General features: G+C 36.2%; 1 protein-coding gene across 1 annotated transcript; it reads left to right on the top strand.

Annotated features, from left to right (window-relative positions):
* The first annotated feature begins 1,498 nt into the window (after positions 1–1,498).
* LOC121389650 (type-1 angiotensin II receptor-associated protein-like) lies at positions 1,499–23,156 on the top strand. The gene is made up of 7 exons (XM_041521294.1): positions 1,499–1,629; positions 6,447–6,481; positions 12,314–12,428; positions 13,070–13,169; positions 15,220–15,253; positions 17,814–17,938; positions 19,491–23,156. Exons 3-7 carry the CDS (start codon positions 12,321–12,323, stop codon positions 19,598–19,600), a joined length of 477 nt encoding a protein of 158 aa, XP_041377228.1. The 5' UTR covers positions 1,499–1,629; positions 6,447–6,481; positions 12,314–12,320; the 3' UTR covers positions 19,601–23,156.
* Positions 23,157–23,469: the final 313 nt, after the last annotated feature.

The raw sequence follows: 23,469 nt of genomic DNA, 5'->3' as shown, positions 1-23,469 counted from the left end.
CAATGGTGCAAAGAGTGACTGTTGTCGATCTTAATAAAGATTCATCATTCCAGTGATGTCAAGTCTTACTTCAAAGCTCTGTCATTTGATTCATAACTGACATTATGATTATCATAAGAATCATTCAATGAATCGAATGATTCATACTATCACTGTATCAGTATCATAGCCAATCATAATCATGCCAAATCCTGTAATTTATAATACCATCGGAGCTCACTTCTGGGTAACACTTCTGTTAATATTATCAACTTAATTATTTCCTTAAACAAACAACTTAAAAATACTGATCAAGTACATAAAACAATATCAGCACGCCAAAACAGACACAAAAATATTCCAAAAACTTTCTCACGTTCACAAGGGCGCAGCCATAACAGATTTGTAACTAGTGAATTCCTAAATTGGACAAAGCATTTAAATCATTTAAGGTCTCACTACACAGATGTCATCTGCCATTGAAACCCATGTTAAACTGCCCAACTTCAAGCGAAGATTGCCCATAGAATGGGTTCTCGTTGGCACTAACAACATACACCATTGCAAACATACATTATATAAGCATTTATTTTCACTCCAAAATTGAGAACATTTCCGTCTAAGTTTTTTGCTATATGACCGCATCTGGCTGTAGTACCGGTCCGAACAGGTGGTTAATTAACCGATTCACTCCGGCTGTCACTTGCGCTATATACCCATGTCCCAAAAGGTCGATGCACAATATTACAAAATAACATGGGCAAAATACAGCCAGAAGGCTTACCATTAAACATACATGTTGTTTTAATTCTTCACCATTTCCTAGAAGTGAATATGTGAACCATAACATGTGTCCCGGAAGTGATCTGTGTAGTGAGACCTAAGACAACCCTTTCAAGTTCTTAAAATAAAATTTAAAAAATGTATTCCCAATAGCAATATATTGATATTAAACAATCTTCCATTTCGTATCATGTTTATGTCCCGAGTGAAATAATTTTAAATTGTCACGAGCTTTACGATATGTACTGGGTTCGTACCCCGATACCGGCTACCACCCAGAATGAGTTTTATTAGCTCAGTGGGGAATGAATTTTATCTCACTTATCACAAGCAACTAACTATTAACCCAGTTCCACTGATAGCAGAGTTATGTGTGCCCAGATCAGCGTGCTTGAACCTTAATAAGCACAAACATAAATGGACTAAAATGTCAATTTGAGACGGCCTCGGTGGCGCAGTGGTTAAGCCATCGGACTACAGGCTGGTAGGTACAGGGTTCACAGCCCGGTACCGGCTCCCACCCAGAGCGAGTTCTTAAGGGCTCAGTGGCTAGGTGTAAGGCCACTACACCCTCTTCTCTCTCACTAATCACTAACCAACTAATAACTAACCCATTGTCCTGGACAGACAGCCCAGATAGCTGAGGTGTGTGTGCCCAGGACAGCGTGCTTGAACCTTAATTGGATATAAGCACGAAAATAAGTTGAAATGAAATGAAATGAATGAACTTCAGGAACAGAGTTCTTTAAAGTATTCACGACGAGGAGGAAATCAACGAAAACGAATATTCTCGTCCAAGGTCAGCCCGAAGTGTTCCGAAGACTGGCTTGTCAGGGACTGAGGACTCACTACACAGATCACTTCCGGGTATGGTACATCTATCTTTTGGTGTATTGGTTAGAGTTCACAAGTTACACGGCTCTAGTATAGCTTTTCATGGTGTAAATGACCCAAATTATCAAACTGACTTCAAACCAAGTTTGACAGAATTGGTCACTAGACTTTAAGGTCTCACTACACAGATCACTTCTAGGAAATGGTGAAGAATTAAAACAACATGTATGTTTAATGGTAAGCCTTCTGGCTGTATTTTGCCCATGTTATTTTGTAATATTGTGCATCGACCTTTTGGGACATGGGTATATAGCGCAAATAACAGTAGGAGTGAATCGGTTAATGAACCACCTGTTCGGACCGGTACTACAGCCAGATGCGGTCATATAGCAAAAAACTTAGACGGAAATGTTCTCAATTTTGGAGTGAAAATAAATGCTTATATAATGTATGTTCGCAATGGTGTATGTTGTTGGTGCCAACGAGAACCCGTTCTATGGGCAATCTTCGCTTGAAGTTGGGCAGTTTAACATGGGTTTCAATGGCAGATGACATTTGTGTAGTGAGACCTGATTACAATCGGAACACCTCGTCACATTCCGCTACGCTAGATATATTTCGTAGAAATGTACGAGGAGTTCCGATTGGGACTGATTACAATGATTAGTGCCGAAAATACCCGAATACTAACAGGAAGAAATATTACGAAGATGTCCGGGTCTTCTCGAATGAGACAGATACTCGTGATTGTGTGTTTGTGAAGAAGATCGCTGTCAAAATGAATGCTTCTCAAATTATTTTAAAGGTAACACCACTCGTACCGTGTTGCGATAGTTATTTAAAACACAATTTGTACTAATGTCGCTAGCTGTTTAGCTGCGTGCAGTCTTGAAGTTCGAATCATGAATTTTTTTTATCAATGTTGCCAACTGTCCGAGGTCCAGTTTTGCGTTAAAAACAATAAATTATAACGCTCATTGATTCAAAGTTGTTCAGAATTGGCCGTAATGAAATTCAATTTCGTTCAACATTCACTATATCTCAAGAATGGAGCAGATGTCCACAAGATTTGTTGGAGACTACAAATATGGTCAACGTCACTAACTGCGTTATGCTTCAAATTCCGTTCATTTTGTTTTCTCGTGAACGGTTCGCGCAATCAATATCCGATTTGTTGTCATTGGCATGTCATTCATTTATGAGGTTTTTCTTCACAGTTCAGGAACATTTTCATAAACAATAAAGTTCAGACAAGTAAGTATCAAAATACAAAACTTTACAAACCCCTAAAACCATTAATTTTACTGTCGTTTTTGTTTATTCCTTAAAATTACCGGTATCGGGTCCACATGACTCGTAGAAATTGACTTAAAATGGAGAAATATGAATTAACATTTGGTGCTGCCACATGACCTCACACGTGCCAGATCAACAAGGCTAAAGCATTTAATTTTTACGATTTTTAAGACCCCTGTTGTTAGAATTTGTTTTCAATTATTACATTCGATCTGCAAAAGGTATGCTACATTTTTGTGCCTCTATTGTAGTGAATAGTATTCATAATCCATTCATAATAATTGTAAATAATTTTGAGGGTATAAATTGTGTTAATTATGAATCAATTAATTAATTTTTTTATATTTTACAAACTATTCACTGGTATAAATGTAATTCCTATCAGTATTGACATCAAGTTTTAGCGATGTGTGTTGATAAAACACGGACCGGACCAGAACACTTGACAAATTGAATTTTTCCTTTTAAAAAAAATATTAAACTGAGTGTTCGTCAACTGTGCATAGTTCAGAAACATATATTTTTTCATGTAGAGGCCTTAAAAATGAAAAATGACGAACCGCACATGCATGTTACGATACTTTTTGTAAATGCATGCGCCAGAACGCAGTTAGAAACGTCGCACTCTTTCCTGTTTACCGGAGGGTGTTTCACTTTTGTTTACTAGAATGGACTTGTTTTACATCAACATTGTTGCTTTTTTTACGTTAATTGATTGCAATCTATTTTGTTTCACGTATCGTAGCTGAAAAATGTAGAATAATATTTCCATGCAGATCATCACCAGATTCAGAACATGAAGGTACGTTGTGTCGTGATGACTTGAAAAGCCATCTGAAATTAGTTCCTGCAGCAGAGGTTGAAATTTTTTGGAAACATTTCACTTACCACAGTGCAAGTGCTAGTCAATATTTACTTGCAACTTTTAACTGGTAACAGCAGTAGAGGGCAAAGTATAAAATAAGCCTAATTGTAAATAGACTCATCATTTTAGTTCATGTCTGACTCACAGTATTGTTCGTGGCAGGCCATCGGTCTACATGCTGGTAGGTACTGGGTTCGGATCCCAGTCGAGGCATGGGATTTTTAATCGAGATACCGACTCCAAACCCTGAGTGAGTGCTCCGCAAGGCTCAATGGGTAGGTGTAAACCACTTGCACCGACCAGTGATCCATAACTGGTTCAACAAAGGCCATGGTTTGTGCTATCCTGCCTGTGGGAAGCGCAAATAAAAGATCCCTTGCTGCCTGTCGTAAAAAGAGTAGCCTATGTGGCGACAGCGGGTTTCCTCTAAAAACAGTGTCAGAATGACCATATGTTTGACGTCCAATAGCCGATGATAAGATAAAAAATCAATGTGCTCTAGCGGCGTCGTTAAATAAAACAAACAAACAAACAAACACAGTATTGTAGGGGTGCAACGATACGGTCAAAACCGTATTGCGATATATTGCGATATAAGAAATTGTATTGCAATATGTATTGCAATACAGTTGATATTATTTAAATTTAATATTTATGGGGTTGTTTTTTTTTTATAATGAAAACAGAAGGCATAACGTTTTAATGATCTTTATTAGTTTCAGTTGTCAGGCTAAATGTTTTAGGTCATATTTTAATTTTTTAACACAATACTAGTCTACTAGAACACTGGTGTGACGGTGTCAAACTATTTATAAATTGTCACATTCGGAAATCCTTACTATCGGACTTTTCCGTTGCTGCTCGCTTGACACGGAAATTTACGTATTGAGTCGCAATGTTTCAGCAGATCGACCGAAACAGAGCCGAGGTATTTTGAACGATCGACCGAAGTATTCCGAGTTCAGTGAAAAACAGCGAAGTGTGATTCTCATTTGTTGGTTTATTTCTTTGAAGATGATAGCCGTAGTCGTATTCCAACGTAAATGAACAATGAATGATAATGTGTAAGTAACAAAACATTTATTTGTAATTATCGTTAACTGGTTATTTTCATTGGACTTTTAACACGTTTTGTTTAGAAGTTAGAACCAAGTATAACCGACCTATCACTTCATATGCCAACAAGTAAGCCGACTACTCTTGACGTGATTGTTACATTTCCTGTCATCACCAATTAATAAAATGATGTGTTTTTTGTTTGTTTGTTTGTTTGTTTGCCTTATTTCAAGACAAATAAGATAAGGAAAAAAAATAGTGTATAAAAATCGCGATACGCAAAACTGTACCGCGGTTCGTATCGAGCTGATCAATTATCGCGGTATACCGGTACACCGGTTTATCGTTGCAGCACTAATAAATACCGTATTCGTGTTTTTGTCGTTAGGTGAACGCAGTTTGGGACGTCGATGGTACAACAGGATTTTTTTGGTGATGGGGGAGGGTGGTGGTGTTGTGAACATTTCATTTTGCAATATTAAGGGAGGAACCTAACATATTCAAAAAAGAAAAGAAGTCAAACTACACTAAAGAACCAAACAACATAAAATTGGAAGAAAACATTATTGGTTTATTGGTTCGTTTTTGCAGTATAGGTCTCTACATTTACATGTACCAATTACTTCATAAATTATTAATGCTTGGTTTTCACTCGCCTTAGCATTTTGGGCCTAGGATCGATCCCCGTCGGTGGACCCATTGGGCTATTTCACGTTCCAGCCATTGCACCACAACTGGTATATCAAAGGCTGTGGTATGTGCTATCCTGTCTGTGGGATGGTGCATATAAAATATCCCTTGCTGCTAATCAGTAAGAGTAGCCTATGAAGTGGCGACAGCAGGTGTCCTCTCTCGATATCTGTGTGGTCCTTAACCATATGTCTGACACCATATAACCGTCAATAAAATGTGTTGAGTGTGGTATGGGTAATACGAACACTTTTTACTCGTATACAGTAAAATAGATTTAATCTGTACAGCTCATGCATGTAGTTCATAATGGTAGTACTAAACCAAATAACTTCTGGCTGGGTCAGAGTTCCAGGTGCACCGAAATTTTGATAGAAAATTTAACACCACAAGTCCTGTGATTGGTTATAAATGTGAGTGTGTTTGTTGTAAAAACAATTAGTTTCATCTGGGCAAAACATGTATGCAATTTTATTTCATCTAGTACCACTATGTCAAGTAGCCTTGTGCTTGAAACATGTATGGGGTACCTGTAAACAAAAGTACAGAAAGTTTGTGCGGAACTAGGGTAGGCATAGACACTACCCGTTATCTCAGAAATGAGCAGTTCGACCCCCCATATTTTATGATTCACTTTAAGTGTGCGGGGTGGTAGTATTTATATCCGTGGCTTTTAATGTCGATTGATATGCTGCAGGTAGGAGTTTTAGCCACATATGTTGCTATTGTCATCTATGGGATTTGATTTGGTAGTATACACCCTGTAGTTATTATAAAGTTGTCCTTTAAGATTGAAAAGATAGGTCAAGAAGAAAAATATGTGGGACAAGTAAATATGTGATTCGTACTTGCCCTATGGCAAGTTAATTTTTAACCTCCTAGTTACATTATTGTAAAAATTACTTATTGGGTAATTAAATAATCCACAACTTTTTTCTTTCAGGTTATTGTTGTTGTCCATTTTATTCTAACAGTATGGTGAGTAAATATTATGTTGCTACACATTTATCACTATTTAGAAGCCTATTAACGTGTCAATGTTTTTATCAATTAATTTTAAAGGGATCACTGTCCTCAGTTTGCAGCCATTGTAAGATGTTGCAGAATAACTATAGTTTTTGCAACTATATGTATAATTAACTTAAATACATTTTCTATTTTAGAATATCTGTGTTTCTATATCCAATCATCTTCATAAATCAAGGCTAATATTCGTTCCTCGTATTCAGCCTTGATACATGTCGTCAAGAAATCGTGCCACAAAATGCTTAAATTTCATTGGATGCGATGAGATCTGATTGCAACGAATCGCAACGCTCCTTATAGATTCCCTTGTTATTGTAAACAAAGGTGTCCGTGGAAACGTGTCGTGTTTGTCATGATATGTTAAAAAAAAGGTTTTGGCGGTTAATTTTTGATATTGATTTCAAGATTGTCACATGTTACCGATGCTGTGATTGGTCAGCGATGTCATCGTGTAAGGGACATAATCCGTGTTACAAATTTTCTTCCAATAGAGGGTGCTAGTAGTGGATATCAGTAATCTTGACTACATGTATCAAGGCTGAATACGAGGAACGAATATTAGCATTGATTTATGAAGATGATATCCAATGTGTTTGCAGTTGTGTGCTGATGTTCAGGGCTTCTAGAATTTTTACAAAATCCACTAGCCATGGGATCAGCGATTTAAAACATTTACTAACCACAATTAAAAATTCACTAGCCCTACTTTACTTAAGTTAATACAGTTTTACTAAATAATAGTAATAATCGGATATATCACCTAAAAAGGGAGATAAAGCTTAAAAACACTAACATTGGGGTTAGTGGGTGGGGGCAGGATATTATTTTTTTACAAAATAGACTTAACAGCAACATTGACTAACAAAAATTCACTAGCTGTCGGGCATGGCTAAAGTAGTTATTTACTAGCCCAACATTGAATAGCACTAGCTACGGGAGTGGGGCTACCATGATCTAGAAGCCCTGATTAGCTTGTCAGTGTTTTTATCACTTAAAGGGACTCTCCAGAGTTTAATTGCTATACATCTACCACTATTTTGAAACCCATTAACTTGTCAGTGGTTTTATCACTTAAAGGGACAGTCCTGAGTTTGCAGCCATTGTAAGATGTTTCAGAATAAAAAAGTCCTTGTTGCAACTATAATTACATATTAAATACATTTTCATTTTTAGAATATCCTTGTTTATGCAGACATTCTAAACAAGACTAATTGTACTCATAAAAAAGGCTCTGTTTTATTTTAATTTGGTGAAAAAAAAGTGAAATAATTGATATTTTGTTGGAAAATAGATATAGGGTTTTGCATTTTTGAGATAATTTGGTGAAATTTTCTGATCACCCGGGGCAAGTCCTATTTTGTGCATAGTGGAAGTTGGTTACTTCATTATCAAATGAAGAGTTTAGGCGCAAAACACGATATACATTTTCAATTTCAGTAAAAGTGGGTTTTTTAATTGGCGTATATCGTGTTTTGATTTTTTTTTAAACGGGATTTACCCAATACAATTTAATAAGGATCAATCGTGTTTTGCGGCAAATCAGCAGGCCTACGATTAGCCCTTACTGACATACAATAATGGCTTTAAAGGTAGGGTCAACTCAAACAAGAGCCTTATGTGTTGGAAAGATGCATATCTGGACCACCAACACATACTGATACTTTAGCAAATAAAAAATGGGTAATTTTAGAGTTAATAAAAAAACATGATTATTCCTGATAACTGGGGGCAGCCATTTTGTTTCGTTTTTGTGAAGTCCAGTGGGATAGCTTGGGGCGAAGTGACGTCAGCTCCTGACCAACTCCTGTATGTACAGTGTAAACAAAAGCAGTAATTTTCGACAAGGCGCTTCTCTTTGATCAACCTGACTTGAAAAACAGCTTAAATGACGTAATAATATAATAAACTATTTAACTAAATATATTTCAAGTTGCATTAATGGAACAAAATGGGGTTATAGTATTTTTCTCTGTTAAATAATCCAAAGGAAAAATGTACACAATTAGGCCTATTAATATGCTACGTTGGAGCAAAAACAACAACCCACGATACCCAAGTGATAATTTTCTTTTCTTTGGGACTACGTAATTGGTCAGTTCTGTGGTTTTAGATGGAAAAGTCTACTTGATCAATAGTTTTACAAAACTATTTACAGTAATAAACCACGTCCATTACAATTTTAGGGGCGACAGGTAATATTCCACAATACCGGTATGTATTTTTGTGTCTAGACAGTGTCAATTAATTGGCTCGTCTGGTTACCAATCAAATATACACCTGCCAATCAGGAATCACAGGTAGAAGCAACTAACAGCATAGACCAATTAACTAAGATTAGAAAACACTCCGTGTATCATTTCAGTACGTAGGTTAATGCATGGGCAAAACATTGTTAATTGTTTCGACTTGTTGTGTAGCCACTTTGACAATGGTATTTTATTTTGTATTGAAAAATAATATATATATATATATAGTGCTGGATATACTTATTGCTGGCTTACTGGGATGTGTATCATTACAGAACATTGCAATGTTTGACTATTTATCATCCCGCAAAAACCAGGTAGATTGTGTTTCTCTAGTTCTAAGGCTCATTCCTGACGTTACGCGTTAAGTATTACGTAACCACCAGCTCGCCAGATGGCGTACTCACTGAGATGGTACAAAATGGCTGCGCCCGTTATATATAATAGCCGTCACATTTAACCGTTTTATTAATTAACTATACGATTATACGTGTTGATATTAAGCAATAATGTGCATTATATATCGTTGAATATGCATACCAGGCCAAATGCCTTAATTGTCCTCTCCTTTAACTAAAAAAAGAAAGAAAATGGTTTATATCGCGTTTTGCGCCTGAACTCTTCAAATGTAGAAATAATCCTTTATAATATGCTGAGGTATGGCAAAGAATTTTCCAACACCATTATTTTTCTGGGGCGGGACTTAGCTCAGTGGTAAAGCATTTTGCTTGATGCGCAGTTGGTTTAGGATCAATCCCCGTCGGTGGACCCATTGGGCTACTTCTCGTTCCAGCCAGTGCACCATGACTGGTATATCAAAGGCCGTGGTATGTGCTATGCTGTGTGGGATGGCGCATGTAAAAGATCCCTTGCTGCTAATCGAAAAAGAGTAGCCCATAAAGTGACGACAGTGGGTTTCCTCTCGCAATATATGTGTGGTTCTTAACCATATGTCCAACGCCATATAACCGTAACTAAAATGTGTTGAGTGCGTCATTAAATAAAACATTTCCTCCTTCTTCTTCTTCCATTATTCTTCTGAATTCTCAGGCTCAGTGGGTAGAGCACTCGCCTGAGGTGTTTGCGCCAAAGGATCGAATCCCCTTGGTGGACCTTTTCTCTGATTGGGTTATTTTCCATATTGGCCAGTGCCATATGACTGGTATATCAAAGGCCTTGGTATGCAGGGCTTCTAGAATTTGTTATAAAATCCACTAGCCATGGGATCAGTGATTTAACAAATGTACTAGCCACAATTAAAAATTCACTAGCCCTACTTTAAATTAATACAATTTTACTAATAGTAATAATCAGATATGTCACCTAAAGAGGGATATAGAAGTTAAAAACACTAAGATTGAGGTGGGGGGGGGGGGGGGGGGACCAGGATATTTATATTTACAAAATAGACTTAAATTCAGCATTTGACAACTTTTTTTCACTAGCCGTTGGGCATGACAATAGTAGTTATTTACTAGCCCAACATTGAATATCACTAGCCATGGGAGTGGGGCCACCATAATCTAGAAGCCCTGGTATGTGTTGCCTTGTCTGTGGAACAGAGCATATAAAACATTCCTGGCTGCTAATGGAAAAATGTATCGGGTTTCCTCTGACTACATGTGACACTGCCAAAATGTTTGATACCCAGTGTTTCTGATGATTATTACGTCACGTGAGAGCCAGAAGGACGTAAGTGCATAAAAATTCTTTTTTAAAAAGCCAAGATAATGAAGGAAAACTGTTTTTCTTGATCAGTAGTTAAAATGTCGAATTTCTTTTAAGGACAATGAAAGCTGAACATATTTACGATTTCTTTGTATATTTGTGGTATTTATAGCATATTAGGTGTTTTAGTTATTTGCTTAAATAGTTGTAGTTACGTCAATTATTCAGGTTCTGTTGTGAGTGCTATGTGGTGTTCAGGTTCTGTCGCAAGTGACTGGATAAGGGCCGTGGTATGTGCTGACCTGTCTGTGGGGAAGTGCATATAAAAGATGCCTTGCTGGATTAGGAAAAATGTAGCGGTTTTCCTCTGATGACTACGAGTCATAATTACTAAATGTTTGACATCCAATAGCCGATGATTAATTAATGTGCTCTAGTGGTGTCGTTAAACAAAACAAACAAATAAACTATCGCAAGTGCTATGTCACGTTCATTTTCTGTGATTATTATTTTCTCATGTTCAGCTTTTTGCTATGTTATGTTCAGGTCTTGTTGTCATTGATGTGCCAAGTTCTGTTGTGTATGTTATATATCATGTTCAGCTATGTCATGTTCATGTCCTGTTGTGTGTGCTATGTCATGTTCAGCTTATGTTGTGTGTGCTATGTCATGTTCAGTTTCTGTTGTGCATGCTATGTTGTGCGATTAAAAAAACTTTAAAATAGATATTTGTTTTTCAAGAAAATCCACCAAAACATGTTTATTATTATAATTATGGTGCACATAAAATAGCAAACCATACAAACATTAATGTTACTGCAATTCCTATTTATATATACAGATACCATTCTTGTCTGTTGCCAAATGGTCCGTTGCATACAATATCAAAACAAATTTCCATATTAGACAGGGCTCTCACAACGACAAAAGTCATATTATTTTTAAGATTCAAGCACATAAAAATATTGACATAGTGTATGCACCATTGTACTTCGCATTTGTAATTTCTATCACAAACCCATAACAAAGAATGCATATGGGTCGTATTTGGCACATACGACCTATGTCAGACATAATTATATAACCAACTGTATATAAAAAGGGTGTCCACATAATGGACAGCAAGCAAATCGGAGGAAAGTCGTATGTGTCGGTTACGTCTATTTTCGTACAAATTGGTATCTGTGATTCACTTACGACCATTTAAATCCTTCTGCTGTATAAGCAATGCTATCAGGGACACAGCTACGATTTATTTGGACAATATGTAATCAGGGATGGCGATTCCGAATATGAAAAAAAGACGTTTTAGGTCGTATCTGCCACTTACGACCTTTTACCTCTCACGCGATGATAAAATCAGTGTGTTTTAGTGGTGTTATTAAGCAAAACAAAGTAAAAGTTTGTTTTGTTTAATGACACTACTAGAGCATATTGATTTTATTAATCATCGACTATTGGATGTCAAACATTTGGTAATTATGACAGTCTTAAAAAGGAAACCTTCTAAATTTTTCCATTAGTAACAAGAGATCTTTTATATGCACCATCCCACAGACAGGATAGCACATACCATGACCTTTGAGGTACCAGCCATGGTGCACTGGCTGGAGTGAAAACTTGGTGTCATTAAGTAAAATATTGTAGCTTTTAAAATAAATTCAAAGGTAAAGGTTACTTGAGTATAGTTTTTTTATGAGCACCCTAAAAACAAATGGATCTTCTTTTAATCCATTTACAGTTTTATTCCAAATTGGTTTATTTATGTACAGTTTTATTGGCCAGATAATAATATAGATATTACCAGTTGACGAGGCGAGTCCTGTTTGATATTTTTTAAATACCTCTAATTTTCTATGTTTGATTGTAGGGCTGGTATGTCTGGATACTATCTTCCTCCCACCTACCTATATATGAATGGTTTCATGTTAGCCTTTGGATTCTGGGGTATAGTGAACACTGAATCTTCACAGCCAATACTGATGGTAAGTTTGTTATTAAACCATGGTTCAAATCCCGTCAAAGCTGACTCACACTTTCATTCATCTTTCTCATTTATCATCTGACTATCATTCTCATTATTTTAATATATAAAAAATACTTTCCAATTTCTCCCACAATTTCAATCTATTTTGACCTTGTTCTGTCGGGGGGTGGGACATAGCCCAGTGGTGAAGCGCGTTAAACAAAATATTTCTTTCTTTTTTTTGTTCTGTCGGGGGTGAGATTTAGCTCAGTTGGTTGAGTGCTTGCTTGAGGTGCTTGCATCACAGGATCGAACCTCCTTGGTGGATCCATTCAACTGATTGGGTTCCAACCAGTGCACCACAACTGGACAAAGGCTGTGGTATGTGCTTTCCTGTCTGTGGGAAAGTGCATGACGTCACTTTATATTGGTGTTTTGTCTTACTGAGCATTATTGTTTTGACCCCCCCCCCCCAAAAAAAAAACACACACCCAAACATTTATCTAAAAAAATATATGAACTTTTAGCGTTATTACTGTTTTAAATTTAAATAAGGATTGCCTGTTCATTAGGGTATGAAATCTGTAAACTACCGATGTGCACAGTTTGTGAACATAAAAGAAACAACAGACAGTCGTTAAATGTATTTCTCTGTTGTAGTTCTTGGTCCTCCTGGTGTTCAGTGTAATTCAAGACTGTATCTTCATTGGAATATACCAACCACGTGGCTATGATACAGTTGAGACTCGCCCAGTGAAAGGTAATTAATCAAAAGCATGTGTGGGGGGGTGGGAGTCACGGTGCTCAACTGCCCCCCTCCCCCACCATCAGTGCTGGGGCAGGGCCCATATTTTCGAAGATATCGCAAGCTATGATGTCACTTTGGTGTGTGCTGTAGTGATGTCACAGCCTACGATGGTTTTACGATTTCGTAGCGCTAAGGTAGGTTAAAAAATCCCTAGCTTGATCTGCACTTTCGTGCAGAGACATTGGAGACGTTCGGGGAAAACAGATCTGGCCTGAAATATTTTCACTATGCATTTGCATCATTCTACTCACGATGCTAGATGTAATCCATGTGAAAATGCTTAGTGATTCGTTTGGAAATTTATATAGCTGTTTGGTAGTAATGGAAATATCAATAAACATTGTTGTCCAGATTTGGGCATTTAATATTTGACGATGGCATCTTCCCTGGTCTATGCTGGGTGCATTGGCATGTCTCTTTGAGTTACGGTGGAAGTAATTGTCAGATTTTACATTATTTGATGGTGGGTAATAAATAAAATATCACACCCTTCAGGGCTAGCTCTGCCACTCGCCAAATTCGCCAATTGCGAATTTTAAGAATAATTGGCGAATTGTATTTTAATCTGGCGAACAGAAATTGTGTACCAGTAATGATTGATAATTTGTTGGAAAATAACTGTAGATATGCATTTTTTAAGACAATTCGGCGAATTTTTCTACTCGCCTAGAGCTAGCGCTGCTAATGTTCAGAAGATAATATTTTTTACGAAACTCACCTTCATTAAGTCCGATACTAACTAACATGGGGAAATTTATATATAGCAAAAATGAGTGTAGTATTCTTTATTATATACATAGCAGTGAAATGTATAGATCTACAGAAACCATAAAAGTGATATCCGGTGAAAAGTCACATTTTCACTGTTTTTTAGCTACAGTGAAAATATAGAAATCTTATTTACTTTCGTGTAAAAATTCATGATTAAATTATCTCCCTTTGTGTCTTTTTTTTTGTATTTAAGTTTGATGATTACCAATGCATCTAATCGTATTTGAAGAATAAAATGAAATTTAAACAACTGTACCTATAAAAATGGGATACAAAGTGCAATTACGATAAAATATGTAAAAGGCATTGAATATAAAGCTAAATAATGCTGACACAATTTTTTTGTCCTGTCATTAAATGTAAGTTGAAATTTAATGGCGTTTGATTTGTTTTGTTTTTGTGGTGGTTTTGGAGGTTTTACACAGCAGTATTATTAAATAAATATTAATTTAATAATTAAATGAAGATAAATTTTAATCAGATTTATTTTAAAAAGTATATAGTCAAGTAAATTTTCTCAGTTCCATCGGAAAAAATATATCTTGGCGTTACATGTTTTCTATAGGATATTAACAAAAAGCAGAATATTAACAAAAAGCATAAGATTTTGTCAAAAAATAGGAAAGATGTATATAATAAATAGACCATTTCATGGTATTTTTTTCGAATGTTATAACTTTTATTCTATAACGAGGTTATAAATGTGTTTTTTTAAATTCTATAACTAATGTTGTAACTGTTTTTTATTCTATAACTAATGTTGTAACTGTTTTTTATTCTATAACTTAATGTTATAACTGTTTTTTATTCTATAACTTAATGTTATAACTGTTTTTTATTCTATAACTTAATGTTATAACTGTTTTTTTATTCTATTACTTAATGTTGTAACTGTTTTTTATTCTATAACTTAATGTTCGAACTGGTTTTTTTATTCTATTACTTAATGTTATAACTGTTTTTTATTCTATAACTTAATGTTGTAACTGGTTTTTTTTATATAACTTAATGTTGTAACTGTTTTTTATTCTATTACTTAATGTTGTAACTGTTTTTTATTCTATTACTTAATGTTATAACTGTTTTTTATTCTATTACTTAATGTTATATCTGTTTTTTATTCTATAACTTAATGTTATAACTGTTTTTTATTCTATTACTTAATGTTATATCTGTTTTTTATTCTATAACTTAATGTTATAACTGTTTTCTTTTTTACGTTTATTTTCAGCTAGCATCAGAAATGAGTTCAGGTTCAGCTTAGGGTATCCTTTTTGTGTGTTTAACACCGTGGCAGATTGTTAACAATTCCAGTGCTTTCAGCTACAAGATGAAACAGTGGTAGAGTTTACACCTGGGATTGAGTAAAAGTTAAAGTTTGTTTTGTTTAACGACACCACTGGAGCACATTGATTATTCTGACTCGTAGTCATCAGAGGAAACCTGCTACATTTTTCCTAATGCAGAAAGGGATCTTTTATATGCACTTTCCCACAGACAGGAAAGCACATACCATGGCCTTTGTCCAGTTGTGGTGCACTGGATGGAATGAGAAAAAACCCAATCGGTTGAATGAGTCCACAAAGGTGGTTTGATCCTGCGCTGCAAGCACTTCAAGCGAGCAATCATCCGACTGAGCTAAATCCCGCCCTTGAGATTAAGTATGTCTTAGGATCGAATCCCTTTAGCAGGGCTTGAAACGGCCTGTGGCCATGTCGCCAAATGCTACCAATGTCCTGTTTGGGTGACTTATATATTAAAAAATAATGGTATTAGTGGCCCATATAATATTATCTTCTTTAGAGCTATAACATATGAGCCACTATTAATATTTGTATTCCACATTAAAATCTTGCTCGAGGTTCGTTTATAATAATTTGCCAACATGTATTATTCTTTTTTGGGCCACCATATTTTTTGTCGAGTTTCGAACCCTGCTTTAGAGAACACTTTATGGACTATTCCATCCAGTAATCAGTAACCAGATAAATGAAATATTTGTATCAACTGTACGTAACTGTATTGTTCAAATTGGAAAACATTTTTTTTTTTAATGTGTTTTAAGCAAAAAAACTTAATTTCAAGGGCGGGACGTAGCCCACTGGTAAAGTGCTCACTCGATGCGCGGTCGATCTGGGATCCATCCTGGTCGGTGGGCCCTTGGCCTATTTCTCGTTCTAGCCAGAGCACCACGACTGGTATACTAAAGGCTGTGGTATGTACTAGCCTGTCTGTGGGGTGGTGCATATAAAAGATCCCTTGCTGCTAATCGAAAAGAGTAGCCCATGAAGTGGCGACAGCAGGTTTCCTCTCTCAATATCTGTGTGGTCCTTAACCATATGTCTGACGCCATATAACCGTAAATACAGTGTGTTGAGTGAGTCGTTAAATAAAACATTTCTTTCTTTTTATTGCAACTCCAGAGACCACTCCCCCATTAGAGTAATGATCTAAATTATCCTATTATTTCTGTCCCGGGTCAGATCACTGGCTATCCAGAGACCGCACCCAGGATGGACATGCCTGAAACCTCTGTGGTACAGGGGTAAATAAAGTTAAGGCAAAGCAAAGCAACTACACAGCATTGCAGATGAAAATTGTTTTGCACATGGGTATACACATATTTCAAAATACGAGTTTTGGTGTCGGATGAAATTAGAAATTTTGTCCTTGTATTCCTTTTAAGTCATTCACATTAGGAAGTAAAGCAATATGGTTTTGTATGAGGCAGGTGGAGCTGCATTAATACCATGCATAACACATTCCTTAATTAACCTATTTTGACTTAGTAAAGTTCAAATAGTTTTGGTGTCGGACATTGATAGAAATCAAAGATGCCAACTTAACAGAATCAATGCAACATTATATTAAAAGTATATGAGGGAACTCATGTTTTTTCATAACCAAGAAACATGTATGAAATCTAGATAAGCTAATTTACTTCTCTGAATAACCCTTTGTGTTCTATAGGCACTTTAGTTTTGGTGTCGGATGAAAATTATATTTTGGTGTCTGATGCAAATATTTCATCAGTATAAATGTAATGAACACGTTATACCACACCTAGATATATATTTTAAAGTACTTTCTTCATCATTATACTTCATTAAGAAATGACTTTATAAACATTTAAATATGCCCTATGCTAAAAGAACTTTTATTGGGTAAAACTGGATATTAATTACATTTTCTTGCTTAGAATATTAATGTTTGTACATCATGTGTTTCTGGTATTCCTAATGTTTATAGTAGCCTAAACAGAATGTGGTTTTTTTTACATGTATAAAATTACTGAAGGCAAAATCCTGTTTGAGCTGTTAATTTGAATATTTTGGCCTGGTGTTGACTACTTTTGAAATATGCCCATATGCATTCCCTGCACTTATCTCCCTATAAAAGCAACCTTTTTTTTTCTCTTTCTATCCTGCAATTTTTGAGAAATGCTGAAAAAAAATTCAGTTTTTACAGTAAAAATTAAGTTTTTTGTTTCAAAAGCATTTTATTCCTCTTTTTGTTTTCTTGATTTAAGAAATATTCTCTTTTAGTTACAATATCTAATTTTTCCACATGCTTACTATATACGATACAGCATTTCTATAGGAAAATATTCTGTGAATACCCATTGCATTATTTATGCCTGGGGGGGGATTTAGCTGTCGGTTCAAGTGCTTGCATCGCAGGATTGAACCACCTCAGTGAATCTATTCAGCTGATTGGGTTTTTCTCGTTCCAACCAGTGCATCACAACTGGACAAAGTGGTATACGTAACAGTACATGTAATGTAGGTTAAGAAGAAATGAAAAGTTCCTTAACGAAGCTGACAGAATGTCCATTGTAAACCTGCTTATTAAACCCGTGACAGGCTTTCTGCTGTTTAGAATTATGAAATCTCGCGATGGAGATTTCGGTGATCTCAACATTCCTGGCATCAACAGAATTCCAACGTTCGGTGAGTTATTTAGTGAACAGGATCTGGTCAACAGTTACGTAACAGAACAATCTACGGTACTGTTTTCATGTCCCCTCCATACAACATGTTTTAACACTAAGACCACTCCCTTCTCTAAAATTACATAATGCTCGTCAACACGAAGTGTAGTATAAACACGGCTAGCTCTGACCGTGTAGAAAGTTTCGCCAAATTATCTATTAAACTCCAAAACTTGCAGAAACCTACCATTATTTTCTATAAAATGTCTATCATTACATGAAATTATTTTGCAAAATTAAAAATTAAATTCGCCAGTTGTTTTTAAATTTCACAGTTGGCAAATTTGGCAAGTGGCAATGCTGGCCCTGATTTTTGTAACCCCCTGCTAGCATATACAATTTCGTAATGCATAGACCACTCCCTCTAAAATTACATAATGCTTATCAACATGAAATCTAGTATTTTTGTAACCCCCTGCTAGCATATAAAATTTCGTAATACATAGACCACTCCCTCTAAAATTACATAATGCTTATCAACATGAAATCTAGTATTTTTGTAACCCCCTGCTACCATATAAAATTTCGTAATACATAGACCACTCCCTCTAAAATTACATAATGCTTGTCAACATGTAATCTAGTATTTTTGTAACCCCCTGCTACCATATAAAATTTTGTAATACATAGACCACTCCCTCTAAAATTACATAATGCTTGTCAACATGAAATCTAGTATTTTTGTCACCCCCTGCTACCATATAAGTTACAATGTTTAAAGTCCACTGGCCTCGGTGGTGTCGTGGTTAAGCCATCGGACATAAGGCTGGTAGGTACGGGGTTCGCAGCCCGGTACTGGCTCCCACCCAGAGCGAGTTTTAATGACTCAGTGGGTAGGTGTAAGACCACTACACCCTCTTCTCTCTCACTAACCCCTAACAACTAACCTACTGTCCTGGACAGACATCACAAATAGTTGAGGTGTGTGCCCAGAACAGCGTGCTTAATTGGATATAAGCACAAAAATAACTTGAAATAAAATGTTTAATGTTCTTGTTTTTAAATCATCTCTATTATATACTCATTTGAAAACAATGGTTTTTAGCCTTGTTATTATGTTTAATTTAAATAAAAGATTGTATTATCCACATGGTTCAAGATATTCAGGGAAATATAATCAGTATGACCCATATGTGTCATAATGATTTCACGTGCTCATCGAATGACGTCATTTTGGGAAGCGACATCGTAACTTAATGCAACTTCCCCAGTGTAAACGCTTATCACAATGACGTCATTTTTCGTAGTCTCTTTTTAGTCACGTTTGAAACATTTTGAGATGATCCAAGCTTGTTATTCATGAAAATAATGTTTTGGATAATGTGGATAATAAAGAAATTATTACACTCGCATGTGAATCGTACTGATTTTACGAAACTTGTGTCAGGATTCATGTATTACCCTCGCTCTCGCTCGGGTAATACAATAATCCTGACACTCATTTCATAAAAACAGTACGACACACAAGCTCGTATAATAATCTCTATTTATCATGTGTTGTTTGTTTTTAGGTGGATCAGCTGGGACATACGAGAACATAGACAGCCCGGCTCCGTACAGCGGCAAAGTGGAAACGGCCACAGGATATGATGTTAGTGACAAACCTGTCCTTCAGCCATAAACGCTGTGTGTAGTGCTACGTGTGAACGAGCAGACTGCGATTCTGTATTTCTTGTATTCATCTGTTCATGTCTATGCATCACAGCTGTGTCGTTCACCGTAATACCTGTGAATGTGAATGGGGGAAATCACTGGGATTAATAGCCATGTTTATAAATAGAACTCTTTAACAGGGCTTCTAGATTATGGTAGCCCCACTCCCATGGCTAGTGATATTCAATGTTGGGCTAGTAAATAACTACTATTACAATGTCAGACGGCTGGTGAACCAAAAATTCTCTAATGTTACAGTTAAGTCTATTTTGTAAATTATATCCTGCCCCACCCCAACCCACCAATGTTAGTGTTTTTAAGCTCTATCTCCCTCTTTAGGTGACATATCTGATTATTACTATTATTTAGTAAAATTGTATTAACTTAAAGTAAAGTAGGGCTAGTTAATTTTTAATTGTGGCTAGTATATTTTTAAAATCACTCATCCCATGGCTAGTGGATTAAAAAAAAATTCTATTTATAGCCAGGCTGTTAATAGCCATGTTTATAAATAGAACTCTTGAAATATTTATAGTCAAGCTGTGTTATGTTGACCTCTAAAATTGAGAGGTGGAGTTGTTTTGTTTAATGACACAACTAGAGCACATTGATTTTATTAATCGTAGGCTACTAGATGTCAAACATTTGGTCATTTTTGACTCATAGTCTTGGAGGAAACCCGCTACATTTTTCTAGTGTCAGCAAGGGGTCTTTTATATCCACTTTACTGCAGATGGGACATCATACATTTGTATACCATGAACTTTGTTGTACCAGTCGTGGCACACTGTTTGGAATGGGAAAACAAATATCTACTGTTAATCTTCACCCCTACCCAACAATTCCGAAAATTCTCCAGTTAAAACAATTAATTGATATAATCGTTGGTGCTCAAATGGTTACATCTCCGGTTAGTAGACGAAAAAAATTATTGACAGAGTCGACTACTGGTCAACACTGCAAACACTAGTGTTCATTGTTACACTAGCAGTTAGGTGAACACTAGTGTGCTCGAGTTTACAGTGAATTCCCATGTTGTTATGGCTTGTAGTAACACTACCGGTCAACACTGCAAACGCTAGTGTTCATTGTTACACTAGCAGTTAGGTGAACACTAGTGGGCTCGAGTCTACAGTGAATTCTCATGTTGTTATGGCTTGTAGTAACACTACCGGTCAACACTGCAAACACTAGTGTTCATTGTTACACTAGCAGTTAGGTGAACACTAGTGTGCTCGAGTTTACAGTGAATTCCCATGTTGTTATGGCTTGTAGTAACACTACCGGTCAACACTGCAAACGCTAGTGTTCATTGTTACACTAGCAGTTAGGTGAACACTAGTGGGCTCGAGTCTACAGTGAATTCTCATGTTGTTATGGCTTGTAGTAACACTACCGGTCAACACTGCAAACACTAGTGTTCATTGTTACACTAGCAGTTAGGTGAACACTAGTGTGCTCGAGTTTACAGTGAATTCCCATGTTGTTATGGCTTGTAGTAACACTACCGGTCAACACTGCAAACGCTAGTGTTCATTGTTACACTAGCAGTTAGGTGAACACTAGTGGGCTCGAGTTTACAGTCAAGTCCCATGTTGTTACGGCTTGTAGTAATGTCTTGAATTGTGAAGTGAGACCCTTCCCTAAAAAAAAAAAAAATTTGAAATCATAATACTATACCATGTGTCCCGAGTCAGGCCCCCGATCATATCGGAGGTCGGACTCGAGATAAGCGTGTTTGAAACCCTAGTGGTATACGAGCACGTAAAACTAGTTACCTACCAGTGACGGATCCAGAAAATCCATATAGTGAGGGCTCCAATGACATTAGGCGGATTGCCATGGGAACTTTGGGGGAGGTTTGGTGGGGGATTGTAAAAAATGAAAATGAATATATAATAAAATTAAAACTGTTGCAAAATTTCGGGGGGGGGGGGGGGGGGCTGAGGACCCCCTAAATTCGCCTATGCCTACCTACTTACCTACTGAACCATGCCAGTAGGTAGTTGTTCATTATTTTATTACTTATTGGAGGTGTGTTACAACTGGCTGGCTATTGACCAAAGTAGATTTACACCATGTGTGATTTTTTCCACGTTCACATTCATAGGTATTGTTCATTATAAATTGGTGAGTTTGTGCAATTGAAACATGTTTATTTTAATACTCAATTATATATTTGAATTTACTCTGTGATCACAGATCATTCCATTTCTTGTTTTATTTATTTCTTACTAGTACATAGTGATTAACACTTGATCCATCTTTAAATTAAAACTAACATCGTTTGTCATTTGATTAAACTGAACATCTTGTAAATTCACCATTGTATTTTTCAAAAAGTAATACAGTGAAATCTCCCTAAACTGGACCCCGATGTGACCAAGTAAAAAGTGTGGTATTAAGGGCAGGGTTCGTACGGAGTCTGGAAAACCTCGAAAAGTATGGAATTTTGAAAAATACCTTTTTTGCGAGTTGGTTTGGAAAAAGTCTGGAAATTCGTGTTTAGGACTCACGTAGAAAAGTTCGGTTGCGTGAAACTGGCGGAATCTGACACCGTTTTCCGATCTCGGCACTAACATACATTTGGGAAATCAAAACTAACAATTGCCGACATTTACCGAAGATTTGAAGTACGCGCTTGCGCAATGCATATGTCAAAAAGATTGTCCATTTTGTCAAAGTTTCCGAAAATATGGGGAGATGTATTTACTGGTTATTGAGTAACGTGAGTCTTGAAAAAAAAAAAATTTGTCTTGGGGAAAAGGTCTCGAATTTGTTTGTTTCCAAGGTGTATGAACCCTGTAAGGGATATCTGGATTGGAGAGGTTTTGTTCTGTACAGATATTTAAAAATTTGAGGGAATTTCGGATTATAGAGGGTCCAGTTTAGAGGGGTTTACAGTTTCTTGCTTGAAATATTATTTTATGCACATCCATGAGCATTCAGACATCCCATTGTTTATGAAAACTAAAGAAAGGTTTTTGGTGTCCATAACCTCACGACTATATCATAACTTCTATTTGAATCAGTCTTGTGCAGAAATATGGCATTGAATCGTAATGCATGTTTTGACTTCTATTACAGCCCTTGAAAGTTTTGATGGTAATCTGCAATGCTGCTGTTGGATATTTACTTTGTAAAAATTGGTTTAAAATTTTCTACCGCAAGACAGTCCAAATTTCAAGGGCTTTGCTATTGCACATATTAACAAAATTATATTGTTTTGATGTACATGTATTATTGATAATTATATTGTTTTCATGTACATGTATTATTGATGAAGAGATTAATGTATATTATTGTTAATTTTTGTTGGTGGGGGGGGGGGGGGGTGGAACCTTCATTTTGAGGTTGAATATCTTTAAACTGCATGTGTCTGTTCTGGATTTGATCACTGGTGATGTCAGAGGCTGGGCCCAGGACAGACATGCCTGAATCTTGAGCATGTGAAAACTGTTTATAATCTGCATGCTGGCTAGGCTTGTATGACAGATAAATTAAACGTTTTGATATATGCTATCTTATACACATTTTTTTTCTTTTTCTGGGTATATATAAAAAGTACCGAAATGTGTATTCAGCTAGGATTTGTTATACATTGGTTCTAGATTGTGGTTTAAATCATTACGTTTAAGAACATACGACATTGTTGACACCGTACAACTGAATAATCTGTAGGTTTATTTTGCCGTTTTGAAAGAAAAATGCCCAAAACATGTACTGGCCCTTAATTAATTTTGTCAAGTATATTTATGTAAACATGAATTTAAGAGATCTCAGAGATTTTGTGGTAATAATTGTCAAAAGTGGCCTATTTGATGGCTGCAGGTTGTG

Source organism: Gigantopelta aegis, chromosome 15 (genome assembly GCF_016097555.1).
Source record: "Gigantopelta aegis isolate Gae_Host chromosome 15, Gae_host_genome, whole genome shotgun sequence".
Lineage (NCBI taxonomy): Eukaryota > Metazoa > Mollusca > Gastropoda > Neomphalida > Peltospiridae > Gigantopelta > Gigantopelta aegis.
Note: the sequence above shows the minus strand (reverse complement) of the source record. Positions and strands in the feature narration are given on the sequence as shown.

What these genes read in the sequence shown, in the direction of transcription:
- LOC121389650 (XM_041521294.1), top strand. Translation starts at nt 12,321, where the DNA reads ATGTCTGGATACTATCTTCCTCCCACCTACCTATATATGAATGGTTTC. An exon ending in CTTCACAGCCAATACTGATG is followed by an intron (nt 12,429 to 13,069) that starts GTAAGTTTGTTA and finishes TCTCTGTTGTAG; the next exon opens with TTCTTGGTCCTCCTGGTGTT. An exon ending in TGAGACTCGCCCAGTGAAAG is followed by an intron (nt 13,170 to 15,219) that starts GTAATTAATCAA and finishes GTTTATTTTCAG; the next exon opens with CTAGCATCAGAAATGAGTTC.